Source organism: Juglans regia, chromosome 6, assembly GCF_001411555.2.
Source record: "Juglans regia cultivar Chandler chromosome 6, Walnut 2.0, whole genome shotgun sequence".
NCBI classification, from domain to species: Eukaryota; Viridiplantae; Streptophyta; class Magnoliopsida; order Fagales; family Juglandaceae; genus Juglans; species Juglans regia.
The window spans coordinates 5,425,114-5,447,607 of record NC_049906.1 but is presented as its reverse complement, the minus strand read 5'-3'; the positions used below and the strand labels follow the sequence as shown (position 1 = coordinate 5,447,607).

Genomic DNA, 22,494 nt, shown 5'->3' with positions numbered 1-22,494 from the left:
AAATTTTACTTTAAATATATATCTTAAATTCTAATATAATTTTCAATTCATACTTTAATCCCTGATATATATTTTTTATTCTGTTTTTTAAACAAATTCAAGAGGTATGGGCAATTCCATCTGAACAGTTTCTCTAGTCTATTAAAAGCAGAACATTATTATAACGATGAATGATATGTATCAATCATTATTCATTCTCACATTATATATCTATAATTATTTTATAAGATGTGAAGTATTTTTTATAAGATGTGAGAGTATTTTTTATAAAATGCAGGAAGTGAGATAGTAAATAGTGATCAATGAAAAGAATTTTTCTTTTATAATTCATCTTTATTCTTTCAATAATTAGATCCAGCGCCTCCACTCTTTTTGCAGCACAATGGCGACTTTTATAGGCAAAAGCAATATTCGCTATACTTTTTAGTTTTATTTATTTATTTTTTAATTATTGAAACTAATTAATTCTATCATTTTGATCGCTTTCTCATGACTAGAAAGACCAAGACTTGGAGAATAAAAAGGTGATCACCTTACAATAATAATGTTGTTGTACTGATCATTCTCCAAGCTCTCGCAAACATGGCTATGTAAGTTTCCATCTTCAAGCCTCCGCTAGCTCCATGAAAACTCAAACAGCCCCAACTTCATCTTTAATTTCTAGTTCTTTGCCTCAATGGAGACACGATGTTTTCCTCAGTTTCTATGGCAAGGATACCCGCAATAATTTTACGGCTCATCTTTATACTACTTTGAAAGATAAAAGTATTTTCGCCTTCAGAGACGACGAAAAGCTAGAGCGAGGAAGATGTATAGCTCCAGTTCTCTTGAAAGCAATTGAAGAGTCTAAGTATGCAATCGTCGTTCTCTCACGGAATTATGCTTTTTCGAGCTGGTGCTTGCTTGAACTTGCCAAGATTGTTGAATGCATGGAAACGACGGGGCTGACAGTCCTTCCGATTTTCTACCATGTGAGTCCCTCTCACGTACGAGACCAGACATATAGTTTTGCAGAAGCTTTTGCTGAACATGAAAAAGATCCCAAGATTGTCAAAGAGGATGTGCAGACCTGGAAAACTGCTTTGAGGAAAGTGGGCAATATTTCCGGATGGGATTTACGCGGAGATAGGTAATCATTTTAATCACTTTCTCTCAGCTTCTTCCACTTCAAACATATTATACATATGTACACACAAGCACACACATATCTACACACAAATACACACAAATATATCTCTGGTTGTCATGGTTTCACGGATCGAGCAACTTTACCGTTTCCTTGGTTCACCTGCAAGAATGAGAGAGATGGGGGCTCGGGGTGGTGAGGGAGACCTCTAATACTTAAGTTAGTGCTGATCTTGATTACTAGCTTTTCTAGGGAAGGAGAGTAAGAAAAAAATAGTGTTCACATAGAGAGAGAGAGAGAGAGAGAGAGAGAGAGTCCCCTACCCTTAGGGGAAGCGGTATATATACCTAGTTGTGGTGGTCCCCAATGCTTGTCAGCTGTAGCATGTTGGCATATTGGGTGAGGCCTTGGCGACGAGCGATCTCTTGCCAAGCTGATCGTGGTCGTGCCACTTTGTACCCAGATTGGACTGTCTTCCTGTCTTTTGCCAAGCGACAGGCTGGACATGCTTGATGGTGGCCACCCTGACGGGTTTGGGTCCACGCCGTGGCGTGTTAACCCTTCAGTCATTAAATGCGATGTGCCCCTATCTTGGCGCACCTTCTCTCTCTGTCTGTCCGGTTGTTGGTTATCTGGGGTGACAGTGGCCACCTCTGACCTTGTGTGCGTGGTTTGTCAGCCAGTAAAGGTGTCAGGACTTCTGAATTGGAAGGCTCACACTTTGTGTGTACAATGTTGCCGATTGCTGGGCTAGCCTGAGACCCGCCTTTGCCCCTTGGGCTAGGCCCTCGTGTGTTGGCCCTCTGCGGGAGGAATAACCTCCCTCATAGTACCCCACAAATTCCCACCACACTGTTAGAATTCAACATGTTCTGCTTGCTTTCTTCAACTCGATCTTCCCTTGCACACTCCCAACACCCTGCAACAGTTTAGTTACCTCCATAATGGCTTATAGGAGCCTTGGGATCTTCCCATCCTTTTGTTCTTGGTGTTTCTAGGTAGGTGATGGTCCGTCCATACACTTGCCCACACATTGGCCTGTGTCCTTCATGTGTACGGTGCCTACTCTAAGCTCGCTTGTGGCTTTGCGTTGGTTGGGTTCCCCATGATGCCATGCCTCTTTAGTTCTTGACGGCTGGTCATTTCACTTCCTGTTACATGCCCTTCCTTATTTAAACCCCATTTTCCTGTTGTCTTCTAGCCTTTCTAATTCTCTCACTTCCTCTCTCACGTTTGCGCTGTTTGATCGTTAGGAGGTAGGTGGCTGGTTGTCTCCTCTTTTGACTCACCGTGAACTAAGTTAGAAATAGGCGTGCCAACTTGCCGATGCTATCGACATATCTTGGTGGTAGGCACCCCAACCACGCCTTGTTGCTCCCTTCAGTGTTAGCGGGAAGGATCAGCACACAATCTTGCCCAAGAACCCATGAAGGGTCATATGGGCTTTGAATGTCTCTAAGTGCTCCAGGAGGTCCTTGGACCCGTCGTACATCTCCATCTGAGGGACTTTGAACTTAGGCGGGACAGGGATGGCCATGACCTCCGCACTGTAGGTTAAGTTCGTGCTGGTGAGCAGTTGATCTACGGAAGCTAACGCTCCCATCCACTTGGCCATTTCTGCATATTTGTCTCAAAGCTCCCAAAGCTCGAGGTGCATCTGGCGTCTTTCTTCATCGGCTGTAGGACTGTTCATCCAGGTTGACCATGAAATCTGGGTTTACCCGGACCAGCGGGTTTCCCTTTTTTTCAGTTTGAATGTTTTGAATCACTCCCCAAGTAGAATTTGAGTCTCTTAATTTCCCTTATGATTGGGATGGGTTCGTGCCAAAAAGTCTAGATCTCTGTTCTACAATAATGGCTTCTAATCCTAGAGAAGAATCATTGTATGCACTAGACATAATACCATTTTGTTGATGTAGCCGACTGACCTCTTTTTTCCCACACCATGATGCAAGCACCTTATAACCATTTAAGTAATTCATCATAAACTCATGAGAATACTAGAAGAAAAAGGGGTACCGGGTTGTACCGGACAAAGTGTACCCGAGTTTCGTCCTGGATTTGTTCCTAGCCGTAACTTGAAACTGGAATCCGGTTTCCCAGTTTCCCGACTGGGCTGGGAAAAAACCCAACCCGGATGAACAGTCTTACTCGGCTGTGTTGATTTCTAGGGCGCTTCACGACTCAACGTGTTCGTTGTGACTGGGTTCTATTCCTCCTGCCAACTCTTCATTAGCCCTTCGCAATGCCGTAGTCTCCCATTTCTGTAAGTCTTGCTTCCATGGTCCCAAACTGGTCTTTTTCTCTTCGCGTGGTCTGGGAATGTGTTATTGCCGGCATACGAAGGACACGTTTCTATAAAATAGATCCCACAGATGGCGTCATTGTTGATGTCGTGTTTCGCAGCCTTAACAACTTTATTGTTCCCCTAGTTCACCTGCAAGAATGGGAGAGATGGGGGCTCGGGGAGGTGAGGGACACCTCTAATGCTTAAGTTAGAGCTGATCTTGATGACTAGCTTTTCTAGGGAAGGAGAGCAAAAAAGTAGTGTTGAGAGAGAGAAGCCCCTACCTCTGGGGGGAGGGGTATATTACCTGGTCGTCGTGGTCCCCAACGCCTGTCAGCTGTAGCGTGTTGGCATACTGAGTGAGGCCCTAGAGGCGGGCGATCTCCTACCAGCTGATCATGGTCGTGCCACTTTGTACTTAGATTTTACTGTCTTCCTGCCTTCTACCAAGCAACAGGCCGACCATGCTTGATCGTGGGCACCTTGATGGGTCTGGGTGCACATTGTGGCGTTTAGCCCTGCTAGTCATTAAATATGACGTGCCCCTATCCTGGTGCGCCCTCTCTCTCTCTCTCTCTCTAATCGTTGGTTATCTAGGGGTGACAGTGGTTGCCTCTGACCTTACGTGTGTGGTTTGTCTGCCAGTAAAGGTGTCAAGCATTCTAACTTGGAAGGCTCACACTTTGTGAGGGCAACATTGCCGTTCCTCCATGGGCCTCTTGACCCAGTCCATCCTATCCTTTATCATGGTTTACTATTGCTGGGCTATCCCGAGGCTCGCCTTTGCCCCATGGGCCAGGCCCTCGCGTCTCGGCACACTGTGGGAGGAATAACCTCCCTCACATGATGGGTAATCATTTTAATTACTTTCTATTAGCTTCTTCCACTTCAAACATATACATACGTACACACAAACACACACAATGATTACAACATATATCAACCGTTAAAGTATTCATAACTATAATACAATGATTCTCAAAAACCCATTCACAAATTCAGCTAGAGCCATTAAATCCTAAGTAATTACAAATACAGATACTCCCACAAAAACTATAAAATAACTAAAACATGACTTCAAGTTCAGCTAAACTGAACTGGCCACCTCGTCTTTTCTTTTGGACAATCCTACATCGATTAAATGGTGTAGCTAGCAATATCATGGCAATGGCTAGCTTGATGCTAATAATTATATTCTTGTTGGGTTTAATTGTTATAGAAATGTGTTATCTTTGAGCAATGACTTTTATTAATTTCAATCGTCTTAATTTTGGCAGAGATGAGCCAACAGTTATTGTAGAGATCGTAGGAGAGATACTTGCTAAATTAAATTCTACATTCTCGACCATGTTTCCAAGAAGTTGGAATAGACTCTCATCTAGAGAAATTGATGAATTTATATTTAAATATTAGGCCGGATGGTGTTTGCTTTCTAGGTATCTAGGGATGGGTGGTATTGGAAAGACCACTCTTGAACGTGCTGTTTATAAGAAATTTTATATACAAAATTCATTAAATATACTATTTATGAGGAATGAGAATTTATCTAATATTATCGTTGATGGTGATGAAACAACAAAGAACAGTGGCAGTGGGTAGAGGTTACATAGAGAGAGAGAGAGAGAGAAATTATATATATATGTATGTATGGTGTTAACGTCATATTTCGTATACTTTTGGGAAAGTTCCAATTACTCAGGTCTTTGAAAATAGGCTTTGCACAAGGTTGAGAAGACTACAACTTTGAGAGGGCGGCCTCGGGACTGGGTATCCTCTGATGCCTAAGTTAGTAAGTATTTTTGGATGGTAGCAAATAAGTAAGAGACTTTAGGAATCAGAGATATATCATCGTACTTGAGACCTGCTATTTATATTAAAGGCCTGAGGAGCGAATAGTGTTTGCTACCATGACGTCCGCATCTCCAATATGGTTCCTTGTGTCAGAGTCTTTAATTGCGGCGTCATTAATGTGGCGTGTTGGCTGGGTGGTGGAGCTATTAATGCGGCGTGGTTATCCGACCTCTTTTTCTTAGGTTGTCTCCCTTCTAGTCCGTTCATTCCCTTTCTATTAGCAGATCAAAGGCTCCCCGTATATGATGCCTGCTGTACGGGCTGACACTCGAGGACTGTACACTACTTGAGGGGGGCCTCAGATCGACGAGTCCCATCCTTTGTAGCACCATCCCTCCTGCAGGTTGTGTAAAGAGGAGATTTTCCATGGGCTGGGTTAGGGACTCGTTACTCCGGCCCGGGGCTTTTGATGTTACTTCCTTTCATTTATAGGCCTCTTGGCCTTTAATGGAAAAAATCTCCTCACAGTTGCCTTGCCAATTCCTATCGGACCTGTCTGATGGGAATTTTTCAGCCTATTTTCTTTTGCCTCGCCTCATTCTGTTGGGCCGTCAGTTTTTTTGCTTGTCGGTCTTTAGGTGGGGTTTTATTCTACCAAGCCTTTATGTCGTCGTTTTGTCCTGCCGATTTCCTTTAACCTTCTTTTCCTTTCCTATTCCTTTTAACTGCCTTTTCATTTCGTTCCTATTTCCTTTAGCTCCGGTCCTTTCGCTCATATTTCCTTAACTGCCTTTTCTTTCACTCATATTCCCTTTTTTTCTTCCCTTTTGCTTCCCTCCCCATTTTCTTCTTCATTTCCTTTCCTTTCGCTTTGTCCCACCGTTTTTCCTTGGCTTTCCCTTTCATTTGCTCCTTTCTTGTTCTTTATGTCTTTTTTTTTTTTTTTGTCTATTATTTGCTTTGGTGGCCGGTCGAGGGAGTTAGGGTGAAGGGGTTCATAGGGCTTCTACCCACCCCGCCGGCCGGCTACGATGTGCTTGCTTTTAACTGTGCTATACTTTGCTGTTTTGAATGACCATTCCCGTCTGGATTTTATTCATTATACTCTGTTATCATTTTTATTTAGGTAGTCACGGCCTGTGGCTGGGTTCAAAGATTCTTGGCCCACCCTACTGGCATCTGGTTTAACCCTTTCGACCCCACTAGCCATTAGCCTTTTGTTCATGCCATTTCTGCCTATCTCTAATACTAGCTTCTTTCCTTCGTCCTTCCGCAGGCGTTGATGGAGAGTTGCTTAGACAGTTTCGATCCATTGTTGCCCTTCTTTGTTCGTATCTTTATATTTCTCTTGGGTTCTTTCGCTTGCCTAGTTTCATGCATATAGTCCTGCCTGTGTGCCGTTGTTGCCCTTGCCGCTAATGCTTGTATCTTTTGTCTCAGTATTTGGGGAGTTTACATCCTCAGCCCATTTCTTGCTTGCTGATGCTTGTGCGGCTTTAGGTGCCTTTTCCTTGCATTCCCGTTGCTTTCCCCCGCCGCGCCTTTTTTTTTTGCTTTCCTCACCATTTGTTTCTTCCTGCATTGTCAGAGTATTAGTTTTAGTTTGTGAAAATTCCTTTGATGGAGATTCCACTAATGAAGATTTTGTTGGTAGAGATCCTGTTGATGGAGATTTTGTTGATAAATATGTCAGGTGGCTGAAGGCTGACCTGCACTCCTCTGCGAGAGGGATAGAGCCGTCTTTGGCGTACCTCTTCCCTTTCGCCTCGCGGGGAGGTAGTTTGGAGTTGGTGGAGTTTCCTTTGGTGGAGATTCCGTTGATGAAGATTTTGTTGATGTAGAGTCTGTTGATAGAGATTTTTGTCTTCGAGTGGCCAAAGGCCGACCAACACTCATTCACAAGAGGGATAAGGCAACCTTTAAGGCCTACCTTTCCCTTTTGCTTGGCGGGGGTGATAAGCTACTGATGACTATCTCGTTGATGTAGATTTCGTTAATGATATTCGTGTCTTTCTCTTCATTATCCAGGCAATCTATAGACTCGGCTCGCTCTCCGTTAGGGAGAGGTCGAAATGCCTCATGCCATCCCGTCTCTTTGTCCCCTGCGAAGGTAATTCAGACAGCGATGTGGCTGGTCCGCTCTTTCATTGTGGTGGAGGTCGAGCTAAGTATTTGGGTAGCCGTAGGGCTGGTCCTACTCTCCTCTGCATGAGGGATAAGGCAATCTTTAGGCCTACCTTTCCCTATGGTGTCCCGTAGGGAGGTAAAACGTTTAGGCAGTCAGTTACTGGACTTGCTCCTGCTAGTTAGCATAGTAGGAAAGGGTAAGTTTGGGTCAGGCTGGCGCTGATCCACATTTCGTCTTAGCGGGGGCTGGGTTAGGTTATTTGGGTAGCCGTGAGGCTGATCCCGCTCTCCACTTTGGGAGGGATAAGACAACCTTAAGGCCTACCTTTCCCTATGGTATCCCGCAAGGTGGTAAGTCATTCGGGCATATTGCTATTGAACCCGCTCTCGCCTGTTGACACTGACGAGGAAGGTAAATATTTTTCTTCGGGTAGCTGAGGCCTAACCCGCACTCCGTCGAGGGAAGGTAATGCAACCTTTAAGCCTACCTTTTCCTTTGTAGCCCCGCGGGGAGGTAATTTGGACAACGATGTAGCTGTTCCGCTCTTTCACCGTGATGGAGGTCGGAGTAAGTTATTCCGGCCACCTCGAGGCTAGTCCCGCTCTCCCAGACGAGGAGGTTGAGCTGCCTGCTCGCTTATCATCCTTCGTGGGGTGGTAAGTCGTTCGGGCAATTTGTTACTGGACCCGCTCCCGCCCTTTGACATCACAGGAAAAGGTAGGTTTGGTTCAGGCTGGTGTTGATTATGCACTTCATAGCAGTGGTGGTCAGGGTAATTCATTCAGGGAATCGTGAGGTTGATCCCGCTCTCCACTGTGGGAGGGATAAGACAATCTTTTAGACCTACATTTCTCTATGGTATTCCGTAAGGAGGTAAGTCGTTCGGGCAGTCTGTTACTGAACCCGCTCAAGCCTATTGACGCTTAAGATGAAAGTAAATTTTTATCTTCAGGAGATCAAGGACCGACCCAAACTCCTCCGCGAGAGAGATAAGACAATCTTTTAGGCATATTTTTCCCTTTTTTCCTCGCGGAGAGGTAAGTTGTTGATGAAATTCTCGTGTAGTAGAGTTGACTTTCCTGATGGAACTTAGTTGATTTTGTCGTTGTAAGTTACGCTAATTGGACATATTGTGTTGGGTCGTATAACTGATGTTTCGCACTACAGGAAATAATTACTTTAGTAAAACAGAATTCACATGAGTTTTGAAGGGGACAAACCAGAACGTGTAGCTGCTGCGATTGATATTTTCCCGCTGTTGCTTTATTTTTTCCTTCTTCCTCTATTTTGTTTTTGTTTTTTTTTTGTTGCTACATGTCCGCTACTTGACCGAAGTTGCCTGCTGCTGCTTGCCATTTCCTTTCTTCCTTGCTCTTCAGTTTTATTTTTGCTTCCATTTTTTTTTTCTTTGTTCTTCCTCTTATTCTTTCTCAATTTTTTTTTATAGCAACCAACACAGAGGTGGTTAGTTCGAGTAGATGAAGAGCAGGCAATTGATGAGTTGTTGGTGACAAGTGCCCTGGCTGTGGGGTCTAGATATTTTTGGCAGATGGGTTGTTGGCGACAAACGCACGGGCTGTGGAGTCCAGTGTACGTGGCTGGTGTCCATGATGCAAATGGCCAAGGAGTATATCCACTGGCCGTGATGCACATGGTCGAGGAGTACATTCTCTGGCCATGTAAAGGGGTGGTGCACATGGCCAAGGAGAGGAGGACCTCGGCTGTTGTGCATATGGCCAAAGTGCTTGGTGCGCGCACTTGTGATGGTTGCGTAGTCCTTGGCCGCAGCGCATGGTGGACGTGTAGTGCCTACCTGTTAGTGACCATGGAGGTTGCACGGCCGTGCATCCGCAGGAGTGCACATAGCTCACGGTAGAGCTGCCGTTGGCTCGGGGTGGTCAGAGGCCAACCCATTGAAGTCTTTAGACGCCAACGAGTCAAGGTGGAGCTGCCGTTGTCCTCGCTGCGCCACAGCCGTGCTGGGTTGAGGAGTTTCTAGCCAATGTAGTTCCATGAGTGTGGCCGAGCTAAGGGGTCCCTGCCGTGAGGGGTGGTCGCAGACAACACCCACATGGACACGCTACGCCACGGCGGGGCCGTGGCACTTCAAATTATCCTGCTGCTGTAAGCCAAGGTGTGAGGCGGCTGTTGGCCAACTTCGGTGGTGGGTAGCCGACGGAGACTGATAATGCCAGTAGGCCAAGTGGCAGCCGGCAACGTTCTTCCCAAGCCGTGCCGTGGCAGGGCCGAGCCCTTATCCTGCGAGTAGAGGGGAGTGCACCAAGGTACCTCCATACACGGCTTCTCGCCGGTGTAGTCCGACAAGGTTGTTGTCAGAAACCGCTAGTGGTCCAAGCGGAGGCCATCGGCGGGTGGTCTGGACTCGTGGATGGGTGCCGTGAGCTCTTGGGTGCACGAAAACATGCACCCGAGTGGTACATGCATGGCACTGTTCATGCCATGCACGACCACTTGCTCCAGTGCACTGTGCACGTAACAGTTCACTATTCACTTACATGCACAGTGCCCTTTGGGTCCCTGTCCATGGTTCACATGATTGTTCTGTGTATCCCGGCCTTTTTCTTCTTGTAAATTGTGTGGTCATGTTAATATTCAAAATTTGTGTGGCTAAGGAATCTGGGTTCCCGGCCCTATGCATTGTGTGTATGGAAAGCACTTAAGTGCATGTGCATTGCCTAGGCAAGAAAGAGTTCACTCGCCCCTTTTTGTGCAATAGTATTTTTCATATAACATAAAAGTAGAAAGGCTGAATATACTTATCTAGAAACTTTCATTTGCTCATTCGGAGATTATTTAGCGCATCTTGTCGGTCAGCTTTGTCACCCATTCCTCCATGATTTTCACCCTTGCCTCCATGGCTTCCTCTGTGTCTCTTCGAAGTTGTCCGGAATGGGTTGTCGCACACATACGAAGTACATGTAAGATTTATAGTGATCCCACAGACGGTGCCACTATTAACGTCATGTTTCACACGCCTTTGGGCCAGGCTCTGGCAACTCAGGTCTTTAGAGCTGGGCCTTGATTGGTGTTGTGTGGAGCCCCCAGCAATGGTCCGATGCGACTATACGATGTCGATTCGTATATCCATGGCAATGAAATAATATTTAAATATAGAAAATAAAGAGAGATAAACACACAAATTTACGTGGTTCGGCACTAAGCCTACGTTCACGGGGGTTTGGTGAGGGGATATTGCATTATAATAAGCTTGTTTATAGTCTCATAGCCTTTCATTTCTCACTGTACAATGGAAGCTGTAGATCTATTCCCTGGAGAAGAAGTTCTCTCTAGAGCTCTCAGGTTGAAGAAGAAGTCGAAGTAGAACCCAAAAGTCCGAAGAAAAATCTAGAGTCCAAAAGTTCGCAATCTATAGGTTTCCCTTGGTAGTGGTGAGGGATGTCTGTCTTGTGTGTTTGACCCCCTCTCCTTGGCTTTAAGTTACTTCCCTTCTTTTCTCTCCTGACATCTTATACATTACCTTCCCTTACTTTATGTCAAATCATCAATTTTTCTCTCCTGATTTTACTCTCTCTCATTCTCCGCTTATACCTCCATGCCTCTAGTCCTTTCTTGTCCCTCTTGTCCCTCGCTCTTCTCTATTATTTTGTCTTCTAGTGAGTCCCCCCAATTGGCTAGGCCTAGAAAATTCTTTTGGGCCGGGGAAAAAATCCACTCACATACGATTTAGAGAGAAAGGGAAAGAGAGAATAAAAAAATAAAAGTAAAAATATATATGTCTATATACGGAGGGTTAGAGAGAGAGAGAGATGAGATAGGGGGAATCTTGGGTGTGTGTAAGAGAGAGAATTGAAGAGAGAGAGAGAATCTTGTGTGTGAGTGCGTTGGGGGGGGGGGGGGGGTTTGGAGGTGAGGGAGAGGGTTTGTACCAGAGAAAGAAGGATCAGATTGATGAACAAGCTGAGCAAGGAGCAGTTGGAACTTGTGGCAGTTTTGTTTAGAAGACAGTGGATGAGACGAGGCTTGTTTGTGTTTGAAAAGAAAGTAGTTTGCCCAAAAGCTTTACTACATAAGGCAAGTGAAACTCTAATTGATTACAAGTTTGCTCAGGCTCTACAAAAACATGACAATCAGGGCCAAGTTTGTGGAAGGGGTTCATTGAAATGGGAGAAACCAGGCCTAAGCTCAGTAAAAGTAAATTGGGATGCTTCATTGGATGTGAAGGATAGAAGAATGGGAGTGAGAATTAATATCAGGGATGAGGAAGGAGAAGCTCTAGTTGCTGTCTGTGATCAAAAGAACAACGTTGAACACCCAATGGTGGCAGAGAGTTATGCATTGAGGATGGCTCTAGAACTTTGTAGTGAACTTAATATTCATAATGCAATCTTCGAAAGTGATGCTAAGACTGTGATTGTGGCAGTTCAAAAGGAAGATGAGTAGTTGTCTGGTGTGGGATCTTTAGTTGAAGATGTAAAGTTCTTTTTTCATAGGATGTCGGATTGGCAATTACAATTTGCTTACAGAAAGAAAAATACAGTATCACACACTTTAGCTAGGAAGGCTCTAAGTTTTACAGAAAAAGCAGTTTGGATAGAAGAGATGCCAGAATTTATTGTAAGAGATCTGGCTAGAGAGAGAAATTGTAATGCTTGAGTTCTATCTATGAAATATTGAGGTTTTCTTTCAAAAAAAAGATTGAGGGCGTGCAATTTTCGGAGAGGAAGGAGAAGGGAAGGGTTAAAAAAAAGAAAATGGGCTGGGTGGGCTGGGCTTATTACAGACCATATTCCCAAACCGTTGTATATTTGTATTGAGTTCTCTCTATATTTGAATTGGCGCTCACAAATTAAGGCTCCCAACTCCAGAGCTGGCTTAATTTCAAGAATCCAAAATCCTTTGTTCTTTATTTATTTTATTTTTTTTCATATATTCGCCTCTCTGCAGTACTTTTAATAACATTGCAGTAAAAAAGATAAACACGTACATTTAACACACAAAGGAAGACAGAAAGAAAAGGAAATCAACAGCTGCATACTACGTACATCTTGCTTTTTCACCCCTTTTTTGACTATATACGTACTGCTTTTGAATCACACATACACAAACACACACACACACATATATATATATGAATATATCATGAACTAAGCTACTAACCAAACATTATTTAACACTTTTACAGAATTTTTGCCTTTTCTTAACTTTGATCTGTCAATGAGATTTATTTTTCGATCTTCCTAATTTGCAGGGACGAGTCAAAAGCTATTCAAGACATTGTCGGAAAGATACTCAGTAAATTAAACTCTATAGTCTCAACTAGTTGTGTCTCCAAGGACCTTATTGGAATAGCCTCTCGCGTAAAGGAATTGGAGTGCTTGTGCTTAAATAACAGGCCAGATGATGATGTTCACTTTGTAGGGATCTGGGGGATGGGTGGTATCGGTAAGACCACTCTTGCACGTGCTTTTTATGACAGATTTTCCAGTCAATTTGAAGCCAGTAGTTTTATTGCCAATGTCAGAGAAAGAACTGGAAAAGATGGTCTGATTCCTTTACAAAACGAACTTCTTTCTCATATCTTGATGGAAAGAAATATTGATATTAAGGACGTTGACAGGGGAAAGAATACGATAAGTCTTAGACTGTGTTATAAAAAGGTTCTTGTCATTCTCGATGATGTGGATAAATCCGAACAATTAGAAGCATTAGCAAATGAGCGGAATTGGTTCGGTCCAGGAAGTAGTATCATTATAACAACAAGAAATGAGCGTCTGTTGATAGAACATGGACTGACCAAAACTGAAATATATAGGGCTAAAGGATTGGATAATGATGAAGCTCTCCAACTCTTTAGCTGGAAAGCCTTCAAGAAAGAACTCCCTCCAGAAGATTTTGTGGGATTGTCCAAGCAGATTATACATTATGCTAAAGGCCATCCTTTAGCTCTTAAAGTTCTGGGTTCATTCTTGTTTGAGAGAGAGGTAGATTTTTGGGAATCTGCTGTGAGTAGACTAAAAGCAAACCCTGATGGAAAAATCATGGACACACTTAAAATAAGTTTTGATGGGCTGGAGGAAAAAGAGCGAAACCTTTTTCTAGATATTGCATGTTTCTACAAAGGGGAGGATCGTTATCATGTGAAGAGTATATTAGAAAGATTTGATTACGACCCAAACATCGGCATAGACGTTCTGATCAGTAAGTCTCTTATAACTGAGTCGGGGACGAAATTGTGGATGCATGATCTACTCGAAGATATGGGTCGGGAAATTGTTCGGCTTGAATCTCCTGAAGATCCTGGCCGACGAAGTCGGTTGTGGCATGATGAGGATATCCTGCGAGTGCTGAAGAGTAACAGTGTAAGTGTACGGTATTAATAAACTAACTATAGAATTGTATATATTGATGCCCGCCATCGAAGTCTTGATCATGACTGTCATGCACTACACTACACCAATTGATCTTTCTTCTTAATTGGTTACTAGGGAACAAAAAGAATTCAAGGCATAGTCCTAAACTCTCCTCCACAAGAAGAATTACACTTGAATTCTGATGTCTTCTCGAAGCTGAAGAGCTTAAGATTGCTCAATATCAGAGGTAATGTGCACCTTTCTCAAGACCTTAGTTATCTTTCTACAGAGTTGCGGGATATGGCGTGGCATGGATATCCTTTAAAATCTTGGCCACCGGGTTTCCCGCCTGATAAACTCGTTGAACTCAATATGTGTTGCAGCCACATTGGGCAACCATGGCAGGGAATTAAGGTAACATATATTCTCACTTATACGAGCAGTGTCCTTATCCTTCCATTTTTATGTAAAAAATTGTAAAGTTAATTGCTCTGCATAAACTTTCCTCATATTGATTTATTGTTTTATCCCAGAGTTTGCACAAGCTAAAACTCGTTAACCTTAGTAACTCTCGATACTTGATGGAGACCCCGGACTTCACAGGAGCCCCAAATCTTGAGAGGCTGATTCTTCGAGGATGTACAAAATTGCTTAAGCTCCACTCATCGGTTGGAGATCTCAGACGCCTTATTGTTCTGAATTTGAAATATTGTACATCCCTCAGAAGTCTTCCATGTTACATTAGTTGGGATTTCCTTGAAGAATTGATTCTTTCTGGGTGTTCCAGACTCGAGAAGCTTCCAGAAAGTGTGGGAAATCTGAAACGTTTGTCTCAACTTCATTTGGATGGTTGCTGTAAACTTGATAAAATGCCAGAGGACCTAGGGAATGTGGAGCGTCTGGAAGAGCTTGATATAAGTGGAACTGCTATAAGGCAAGTACCATCCTCCTTTTTACGTCTGCAGAACCTTAAAATGCTAAACTGCCAAGAATGTTCTGGTCTGCCAGCTCAATCGCTACTCGGCCTACTCTTCGGTTGTTTCTTGCCGAGTTGCGACATTGGCTTTGTGTTGCCTGATTCGTTCTCAGGTTTACGCTGCTTGAACAAATTAAACTTGAGTTTTTGCCATTTAGAAGATGGAGCAATTCCCAGTGACCTAAGTGGATTGTCATCATTGCTAGCTCTAGATCTAAGTGGAAACGATTTCACGCTCTTACCCGAAAGCATCTCTCAACTTCCGAAGCTTAGAGTTCTTTTCTTGAGACGCTGTATCTGGCTTCGGTCTTTGCCAGAACTTCCGTCAAATATAGTAAATGTTGCTGCTGAAGATTGTATCTCATTGAAAGAATATTCTAATGAAATTAGTGGTATAATTTCAGACGAATCAGGACTGTCTCATGTTGATTTTAAAAAAAATGGAACGGCTCTTGTTGTGACCGGTAAGCTACGCCGGCAATCGAAACACAGCATTATGAGTGGGACGTTTTCGTTACCAGCTGCACAAGGAAAACTAATGAATGAAAGAACCATTAAGGTATATATGTTAGTTTCTTGCATGCACCATCAAATTGCTCCCAAGTCCCATCCTTTGTTAAATATCATATATAGGCTTTAATTTCTGTTTCCTCTTTTTCGTAATTAAATTTATTTTTCACAGGCAAACATTGATCTTGCCAGAGTCATCGGGGGTGGTTCAAGAGGAGTAGGAATTCCAATGTGGTTCCAGAACCAAAGAATGGGTTCCTCGATTACAATCCGGTTGCATCAGGATATGGATGATAGTAGAAAGTGGTTGGGATGTGCTCTTTATTTTGTCTTTGAAATCTATGACCTTGAAAGTTGGGAGTCAACAGATCAAGAAGATTACGAACAGCATGTGTTTCATTTTGACACTGATGAAGGTCCGCTAAAAGAACCCCTAGAGAAAACTTTCCCTAAATGCCCCTTTGATACGCCAGCAGGATATTGGATATACGTACCACGAATATGGTTTGAGGAAAGGTCAAATCATGAGGTGGATACATTAAGTTACATTGAGGTTTCAATTACGATTGACAGTCGATTGACTCGATTCGTGAAGGTGAAAATGTGCGGGGCTCGTCTAGTATACGAGCAAAATGCCCACGAGTTTATCGATGCAGTTCAAACCCCTAAGAAAATGACTCTCGAAGACATTTGCGATGGAAAGGGGTATTTAAAATTCCAGAGCACTCCACGAAGTGGTTCCTTAATGTCCTTTCTAGGCCAGTTGCTGCCACAGAATGTTGGTGAAGTTGAATCTAGTGGGTCCAATCTATTGGATAAAGATTTTACCTCAAATCAAATGTTAGAATGCACCTCAAAGAACTCAATTAGTTCCACTAGCAATATTCCTATATCTACCGAGACCCGAAGCTGCATTGACAGTACTGACTCGACCATCCGTCTGAAAAGAGATCTTCAATCCTTGCTTCTCAGATGCTATGAGGTCTCCCTCTCTCTCTCTCTCTCTCACTCTCTCTCTCTCTCTCTCTCTCTCTCTCTCTAAACGTGATATATATCCCTATATTTTACAGGTAAACTATGCAAAAAGCAACATGCACAAGTATGTTTTTCCTCTAAGTGCATCCCCGCTATGGTTCACACATCATGGCATCATGGGTATGGGGCCAGTAGTTAGTGTCGACAAGGGGTGGGTGGGATTTGCCTCCGAATTTATATGATGACAAGGGGTGGGTGGGATTTGCTGTATGTGTTAGCTATGTTATCCGCGACCAGACAAGTGTTTCCCGCTTCATCTTTGGTCATTTGGATGCATATGATGAGGATCTCGAATGTTTTTTGGTCTTCCCCCCCACCCTCGACACGATGATTGCTGGGCCAAGTAGACTTTTTTTGTTCCACATACCTCGTGACTTTTTCACTGATAAGTTGAATCAACGGAGCAAGATCCGAGCTTCATTTGGAACCAACAATCAAAATATGGAGGTTGTAATGTGTGGAATCCGTTTAGTATACGAGCAAGACTTGGAAGGGCTTGTCCATACAATAGTAGGCTGCGTATTAAGGAGTCCGGATAGCCACCATCAAAGCTTTCTCCGAAGTTTTGAGAATCAAGCCAACAATCTACCAAACCATGTTTATGAGGCTGTATCAAGTGAGTGCAATCCAGTATTACTAGAAGAAAGCCGGGCCGGTTCTTTTGGTTACTTCTCAACGGAAAGGTTAAGTTTTTCCTTAAAACAACTTAATTTTCCAATGAATCTGGAGCCAGACTCATTAACTTTAATTTTATAAGCTTGAGTACTGATATCTTTTATTTTTTATCTCCGAAGTTCTGTAAATCAAGTCAATAATTTGCCAAACTATGGTTATGATCAAGCTGTATCAACTGAGCGCAATTCAATATTACCAGCAGAATGGCTCTATTCTTTTTGCACATTTTCTTATCTTTTGGTTAAACAATTTAAGTTTTTCTTTAATTTTATAAGCTTCAGAACTGATATGTTTTATTTTCTTTATTTCTCATTAATTGGAAAAATGTAGGACAAATCAATTCTTGAAAAAGCTTCAATCAAATAGTGAAGAAGAGAATGATGACTTATTTGAGAAATGCCTGACTCAAATAATTACTGGAAGGGTTTCTAAAGATTTGAGTTCTAATGTTATTAATGTTGGAGCTGAGTATTTGAATGAATTCAGCAAAGGAGATCATGTAAAAGCCTCTCTTGTGAATTTGGTTCTAAATCACTTTCAGGTTCTCTCTCTCTCTCTCTCTCTCTCTCTCTCTCCCCATTCATATTATTGGATGCTTCAATATTACAATTTCATTCGTTTCTATTTTTCAGGACACCCATATTAATAGATTCCATCCATATAACAATTGTTTTCTGCAATCTGAGATTCCGGAATACTTCTGCTGTCATGGTGGTTCATCAGTACCATTCCCTCTACCTCAAAATTTGAATAAAAACTCTGATTGGATTGGAATAGCTCTATGTGTTGTTTTCACTGTCAACAAGAATAATGAACCTCTCATCCATCATGACAATGATCCGGCCGACTCAGAAATTTCTTATATCCTCGGATGTACTTTGACAAGCAACACAGGGTTGGAGATGATGATTTCCCATTTTGTAATTAACAAGTTCGGAAACAATAGCTTCATTTGGGTATCATATATTCCACGTGCTTCCTTTTCAAAAAGTTTGAATGAATGCGATCACCTGCGGGCCTCCTTTTACGGTACTGGTAGTCAAGGATTGATTCTGCAGAAGTGTGGGCACCAACTTGTATATTTAGACAACATGGCAGAGTTTGTTGGAACAATAGCTCAATGTGCAGCCACGTGTCCTCGCTATTCCAGGCTCATTAATCATCAGGCTCAATGTGCGCAATGTCGTATTGATGATCAAGAGGAAACCAACATAAGTGATAGCTCCGACGACGAGCTATCAACAAGAACCAGGATAAAGGAAAAAAGTGGTAATCATCTCAGCATACTGAACCAAAAGATAAGAAAATGTATGAAATTTCTGCATAATCCCAGGAAGGTTAGTTTGAATGTCTATCTATTTTCCACTTAATTGGATTCTTATGTTTATGTATTGTCTCTCTTATATTAATTCTTCTTATCATTATTTACTGGCCATTTATTTTCTATTCTTCAGGAATTTGATTTCTTATTTGCATGTGATCACTGTTTCCCTCCAATTAGTGAGATTCCATACTTCTTAACCTATCAAGACAGAGGACCTTCAGTGAAGATCGAGCTACCTACAAATATGCATAATGATTCTGAATGGGAGGGACTTCTTATTTGTGCTTCATTTACATCCCAAGAGAATGAAGTTGAATTTCTTGAAAGTCTGGAATCAGAAATTCCTCACCACCTTATATGTTTTTTTGAAACGAATATAGATAGTTTGAAACCTATCCATGAATATCGCACTGCCAAGCAAGAATTCAAGTACTGGTTACATTTACATGGATTTGTTTGGCTATTCTATATACCAATTAAGTGGCTTCCAGAGAGAATACAGTGCTGCAACCACATAGAGGTTTCAATTATGAGCGATTGGCCTGGCTGGATTGTGAACAATTGTGGTCTCCGTTTCCTTTCTACACAAGATTTGGAAGAGTTTATGCATTTGTTGCTCCACTTCCAAGTCTCATTTTTTGACAATTGGGGTCTCTTTCATAAAGAAATAGTGGAACAAGATTGTACACTCTCGAATCAAACAGATCAAGGATGCACTTCAATGGACTCAGGTCTTGCTAGTAATGTTGAGTCTCACCCCACATCAGCAGAGAACCAAGCCTACACTTTGGAAACATCAACCATCTTTCACAAAAGAAACTTTGAGACTCTGTTTTCAACACTCTTTGAGGTCTCTCTCTCTCTCTCTCTCTCTCTCTCACTCATTGAACATCAAGTCACCATAATTCTTAATGTTACAGGGGCTCCAAAATGATTATCATGGATATTTCTTTCCTAAAGGTGAAATACCACCATGGTTCAATAATCGAAATGATGGACCCTCAATAGAAATCCAGCTGCCACCGAATTTGTATAATAACGAGAGCTGGATGGGATTTGCTGTATGTGCTGTTTTGAGTTGTCCAGCAGACTCTCGCAACAATTCAAATCCAAAAACTCTTGCCGGTTGTATTCTTCATTTGGATAGCAATGAAGGTTGTTTGAAACCTGATCTAGTCCAAAGATTCATACTGCGGAGCTCAAACCAATTACTTGTTGTGCATTATGTATCACCAACGATTCTTCCCAATAAGCTAAACCAATGGAATCATGTTAAAGCTATAGTTAAATGCAACATCCCAAGTGTGGAGACTCAAATGTGTGGGATACGGCTAATGTACGAACAAGATGTGGAAGGGTTCGTTCAAGCAATGGCAGAGTGTGCAGTAGTTGTTCCAAACAACCAATATGGCAACTATTATCTATCCTACTTAAAAAAATTGGACTTTTTGAAAACCCGTGGTAATAGAACTAAATTCAGGGAGCGCAACTTTTATTCAGGTCACTCTCCCGTAATTGAAAGGTAATCCATTGTCAGCCCTTTATATGAATGCATCATTATTCGTATTCCCCACATGAAACCAATTTAATTACTTGGGATATTTTGTAGGCGCTTGCAATCCTTGCCGAAACCCCCATCTATTTGTAAACTCTCGAATGAAAGAGTTTCAAATAGCACTGCTTCAGGAAATGGTGTTGAAATAGTTCTACCACCTGGGTATCTAGACTGCACCAGTGACTCAGTTTTCTCATTGAAAACTGATTTTGAGTACTTCCTTCAAAAAGATTTTGAAGTCACGGTACTTTATTTCCTCTCTCTCTCTCTCTCTCTCTCTCTCTCTCTCTCATTAGAGCCATGCTCTGTTTTACAGGTCTTTAATCTATTCTCCACATCCTGTATGAGTACCGCTATATTGCCTCAGACAAAAGTTCCGGAGTGGTTCAACCATCAAAGTAAGGGGGCGTTTGTGAATATCCAGCTACCTCCAAATGTCATGAATGATAGAAATTGGATGGGGCTTGCTCTATGTGCTACCTTTTCAATCCACGATGATCAACATTCGACTTATCTCTCTCGTGAAGATCCCAATTCCAATGTTTCTCCGGAGCTTATTTGTATATTGGATATTGATTTAGGTGGGTTTGAGCGTCTCCCTGTCCTTTCCCTTACTAAAGAAAAATGCATGTGGTTTTATCTACGTGGATTCCTTTGGCTAGTCTATATACCGCATGGACGTCTGAGAGATGGCTTGTGCAGCCCATGTAGTCAGATTAAGGCTTTCTTTGGAAGTAATTGCCCTAATTTGACAGTGCAAAATTGTAGCCTCCGGCCCTTATACTGTCAAGATATGGAAGAGTTTGAGCAAACATATCTCAAGTGCTTTACCCCGCCTTATCAGTACCAAAACCGCGAGGTAATAAAATATATAAATATGCATTAATTACTTTGAAATATATACTATCAAGAGGTAGTTAAACATGATCATTATGACTTTTGTGATCATGAGAATTTTGAAAGAGATTGATTTGAAAAGATAAAAAAAAAAATTAGGTTCTCTCAATCGCCATTTGAATCCTTCCCCACTTAACCTGTTTAACACTAATGGATTGAATTTTTTGTTTCTATTTATCAGGCCTTCCATAGAAACTTTGAATACAGTTCTTGTTTCCTTCCATGTGGAATAACGGAGTGGTTCAGCTATCACAGCAACAATCCCTCAGTGGGATTTGAGTTACCTCCTAATTTTTATAATGACAATAATTGGCTGGGGCTTGCCATGTGTGCTTCTTTTTGGGTATACGAGGATGATAAGGCAGCCCATGTTAAAATGTTGGATTTAGGAAATCCTCATTATCTCCTATGTCTTTTGGATACAGACATTAGCAGTGTGGAACCTGATCTACATTCCCATCGCCCATTTACAGAGGAAGAAATCAAGTTGGTACATCAAGGTGAGATAATGTGGCTATCATTTATACCAAAAGGATCACTTCCAGAGTGGTTGAACCAATGCACTCGAATAGAGGCCTCCATTGCTAGTGACTGCCCAAGCTTGAGAGTGCACAAGTGTGGATTTCGTCTTCTGTACCTGCACGATGAGGCTGAGTTTAAGGAAACAATAAGGCATTGCAATAAGCAAAACCGCCATAAAGATGAGACAACATCAATAACAAGACCCAATTTTGATCCCACGCTACAAGACAAGGGAAAACAAGTTGTGCAATAATAAACTCACATTTCAATGATTGGTAAGGAATTTTCTATTGGCTCCGCTGCTCGTCTCCTTGCCTATACTCCGTGCGTTTTGCCCTCAACTTTGAGGATGGGGTTCTTTGAAAAGGTGAACAATGTAATGCACACAATTAAGTTGGGTCGGGCTTTATGGGCCTCTAGCTAAGTCGTTGCCCTTTTTGTTTCATTTGAGTTAATAAGTTGTTCTAGTAGCCCATGGCCCCAGCTATTGGGTGTAGAAATTGGCCCATGGCCTTATTTTGGTTGTTGTCGATTATGAGGGGTGTCTTCCAGTATAGATGCTAGAGGTAGTGGTTTGTAAAATAATATTTGAAATGTTATTTGGCTTGACTTTGATGGAGGAATTGGGGTGCCTTGAAAAACCCCAAGTTATGACTATTTTCCCAATCTAATATCCATTACAGTTTCGTTGAGGTTCATAACAAATTCTATAGGACATCAATAATGCTTACTCTTCTCAGTTTTTGTTTGTGCAACTAGAATATTTGAGGAGGAAAACTTCCGATCATTATCCGATGGTAGTACATTTTGATAGGCCACATACGTCCTATGGTCCATTCCCTTTCCGTTTCCAGAATATGTGATGCTCACATGATGGTTTTTTGGCTTGTGTTGAAGAGGCTTGGAATAGGCCCGTTTCAGCAACAGGTCTTTTGAAGCTGGTTATCCGACTTAAGCGAACCAAGTTGGCCCTACGAGCTTGGAACAAAACGATTTTGGATGCGTGGAGGTTATTTTAAAGGACCTGGAGGCTAGATATGATAATCTTGAACATCAACTCCAGGTACTGCTGAATTTTTGGTGACCAAAATTGAGTTGCAGCTTTGGGAGCATCGAGAGGCAACACGTCTAAGCCAGATTGCAAAGAAGACTTGGATGCTTGAGGGAGACCAAAATACTCGCTTTTATCATTTAGTGATTAATCAGAGGCGCAAGCAAGAATTTATTTCTCATATGGTGCTTTCAGATGGGAGGGTTTTTGAGACTGCCAAGGTTGTACATCAAGGTGCCACAAACTATTTTCATGATTTTCTCACAGGGGACACAGGGGTGGATA

General features: G+C 42.2%; 2 protein-coding genes across 2 annotated transcripts; both read left to right on the top strand.

The window, feature by feature from the left end:
• The first annotated feature begins 589 nt into the window (after positions 1-589).
• LOC109019978 (TMV resistance protein N-like) lies at positions 590-16,385 on the top strand. The gene is made up of 6 exons (XM_035691051.1): positions 590-1,129; positions 12,563-13,673; positions 13,800-14,078; positions 14,198-15,199; positions 15,323-16,132; positions 16,221-16,385. The coding sequence occupies exons 1-6, from the start codon at positions 624-626 to the stop codon at positions 16,365-16,367; spliced, it is 3,855 nt and encodes a 1,284-aa protein (XP_035546944.1). The 5' UTR covers positions 590-623; the 3' UTR covers positions 16,368-16,385.
• On the top strand, positions 16,378-21,846 carry LOC109019977. Its single transcript, XM_035691050.1, has 8 exons — positions 16,378-16,868; positions 17,191-17,401; positions 17,493-18,197; positions 18,315-19,034; positions 19,105-19,706; positions 19,794-19,983; positions 20,056-20,598; positions 20,818-21,846. The coding sequence occupies exons 1-8, from the start codon at positions 16,513-16,515 to the stop codon at positions 21,409-21,411; spliced, it is 3,921 nt and encodes a 1,306-aa protein (XP_035546943.1). The 5' UTR covers positions 16,378-16,512; the 3' UTR covers positions 21,412-21,846.
• The last annotated feature ends 648 nt before the right edge of the window (positions 21,847-22,494 follow it).

Coding starts and splice junctions, on each gene's coding strand:
- LOC109019978 (XM_035691051.1), top strand. CDS start 624: ATGAAAACTCAAACAGCCCCAACTTCATCTTTAATTTCTAGTTCTTTG. Junction 15,200..15,322: donor TGAATGAAAGAACCATTAAG/GTATATATGTTA, acceptor TATTTTTCACAG/GCAAACATTGATCTTGCCAG. Junction 16,133..16,220: donor TGCTTCTCAGATGCTATGAG/GTCTCCCTCTCT, acceptor TATATTTTACAG/GTAAACTATGCAAAAAGCAA.
- LOC109019977 (XM_035691050.1), top strand. CDS start 16,513: ATGATTGCTGGGCCAAGTAGACTTTTTTTGTTCCACATACCTCGTGAC. Junction 16,869..17,190: donor GGTTACTTCTCAACGGAAAG/GTTAAGTTTTTC, acceptor GGAAAAATGTAG/GACAAATCAATTCTTGAAAA. Junction 20,599..20,817: donor ATCAGTACCAAAACCGCGAG/GTAATAAAATAT, acceptor TCTATTTATCAG/GCCTTCCATAGAAACTTTGA.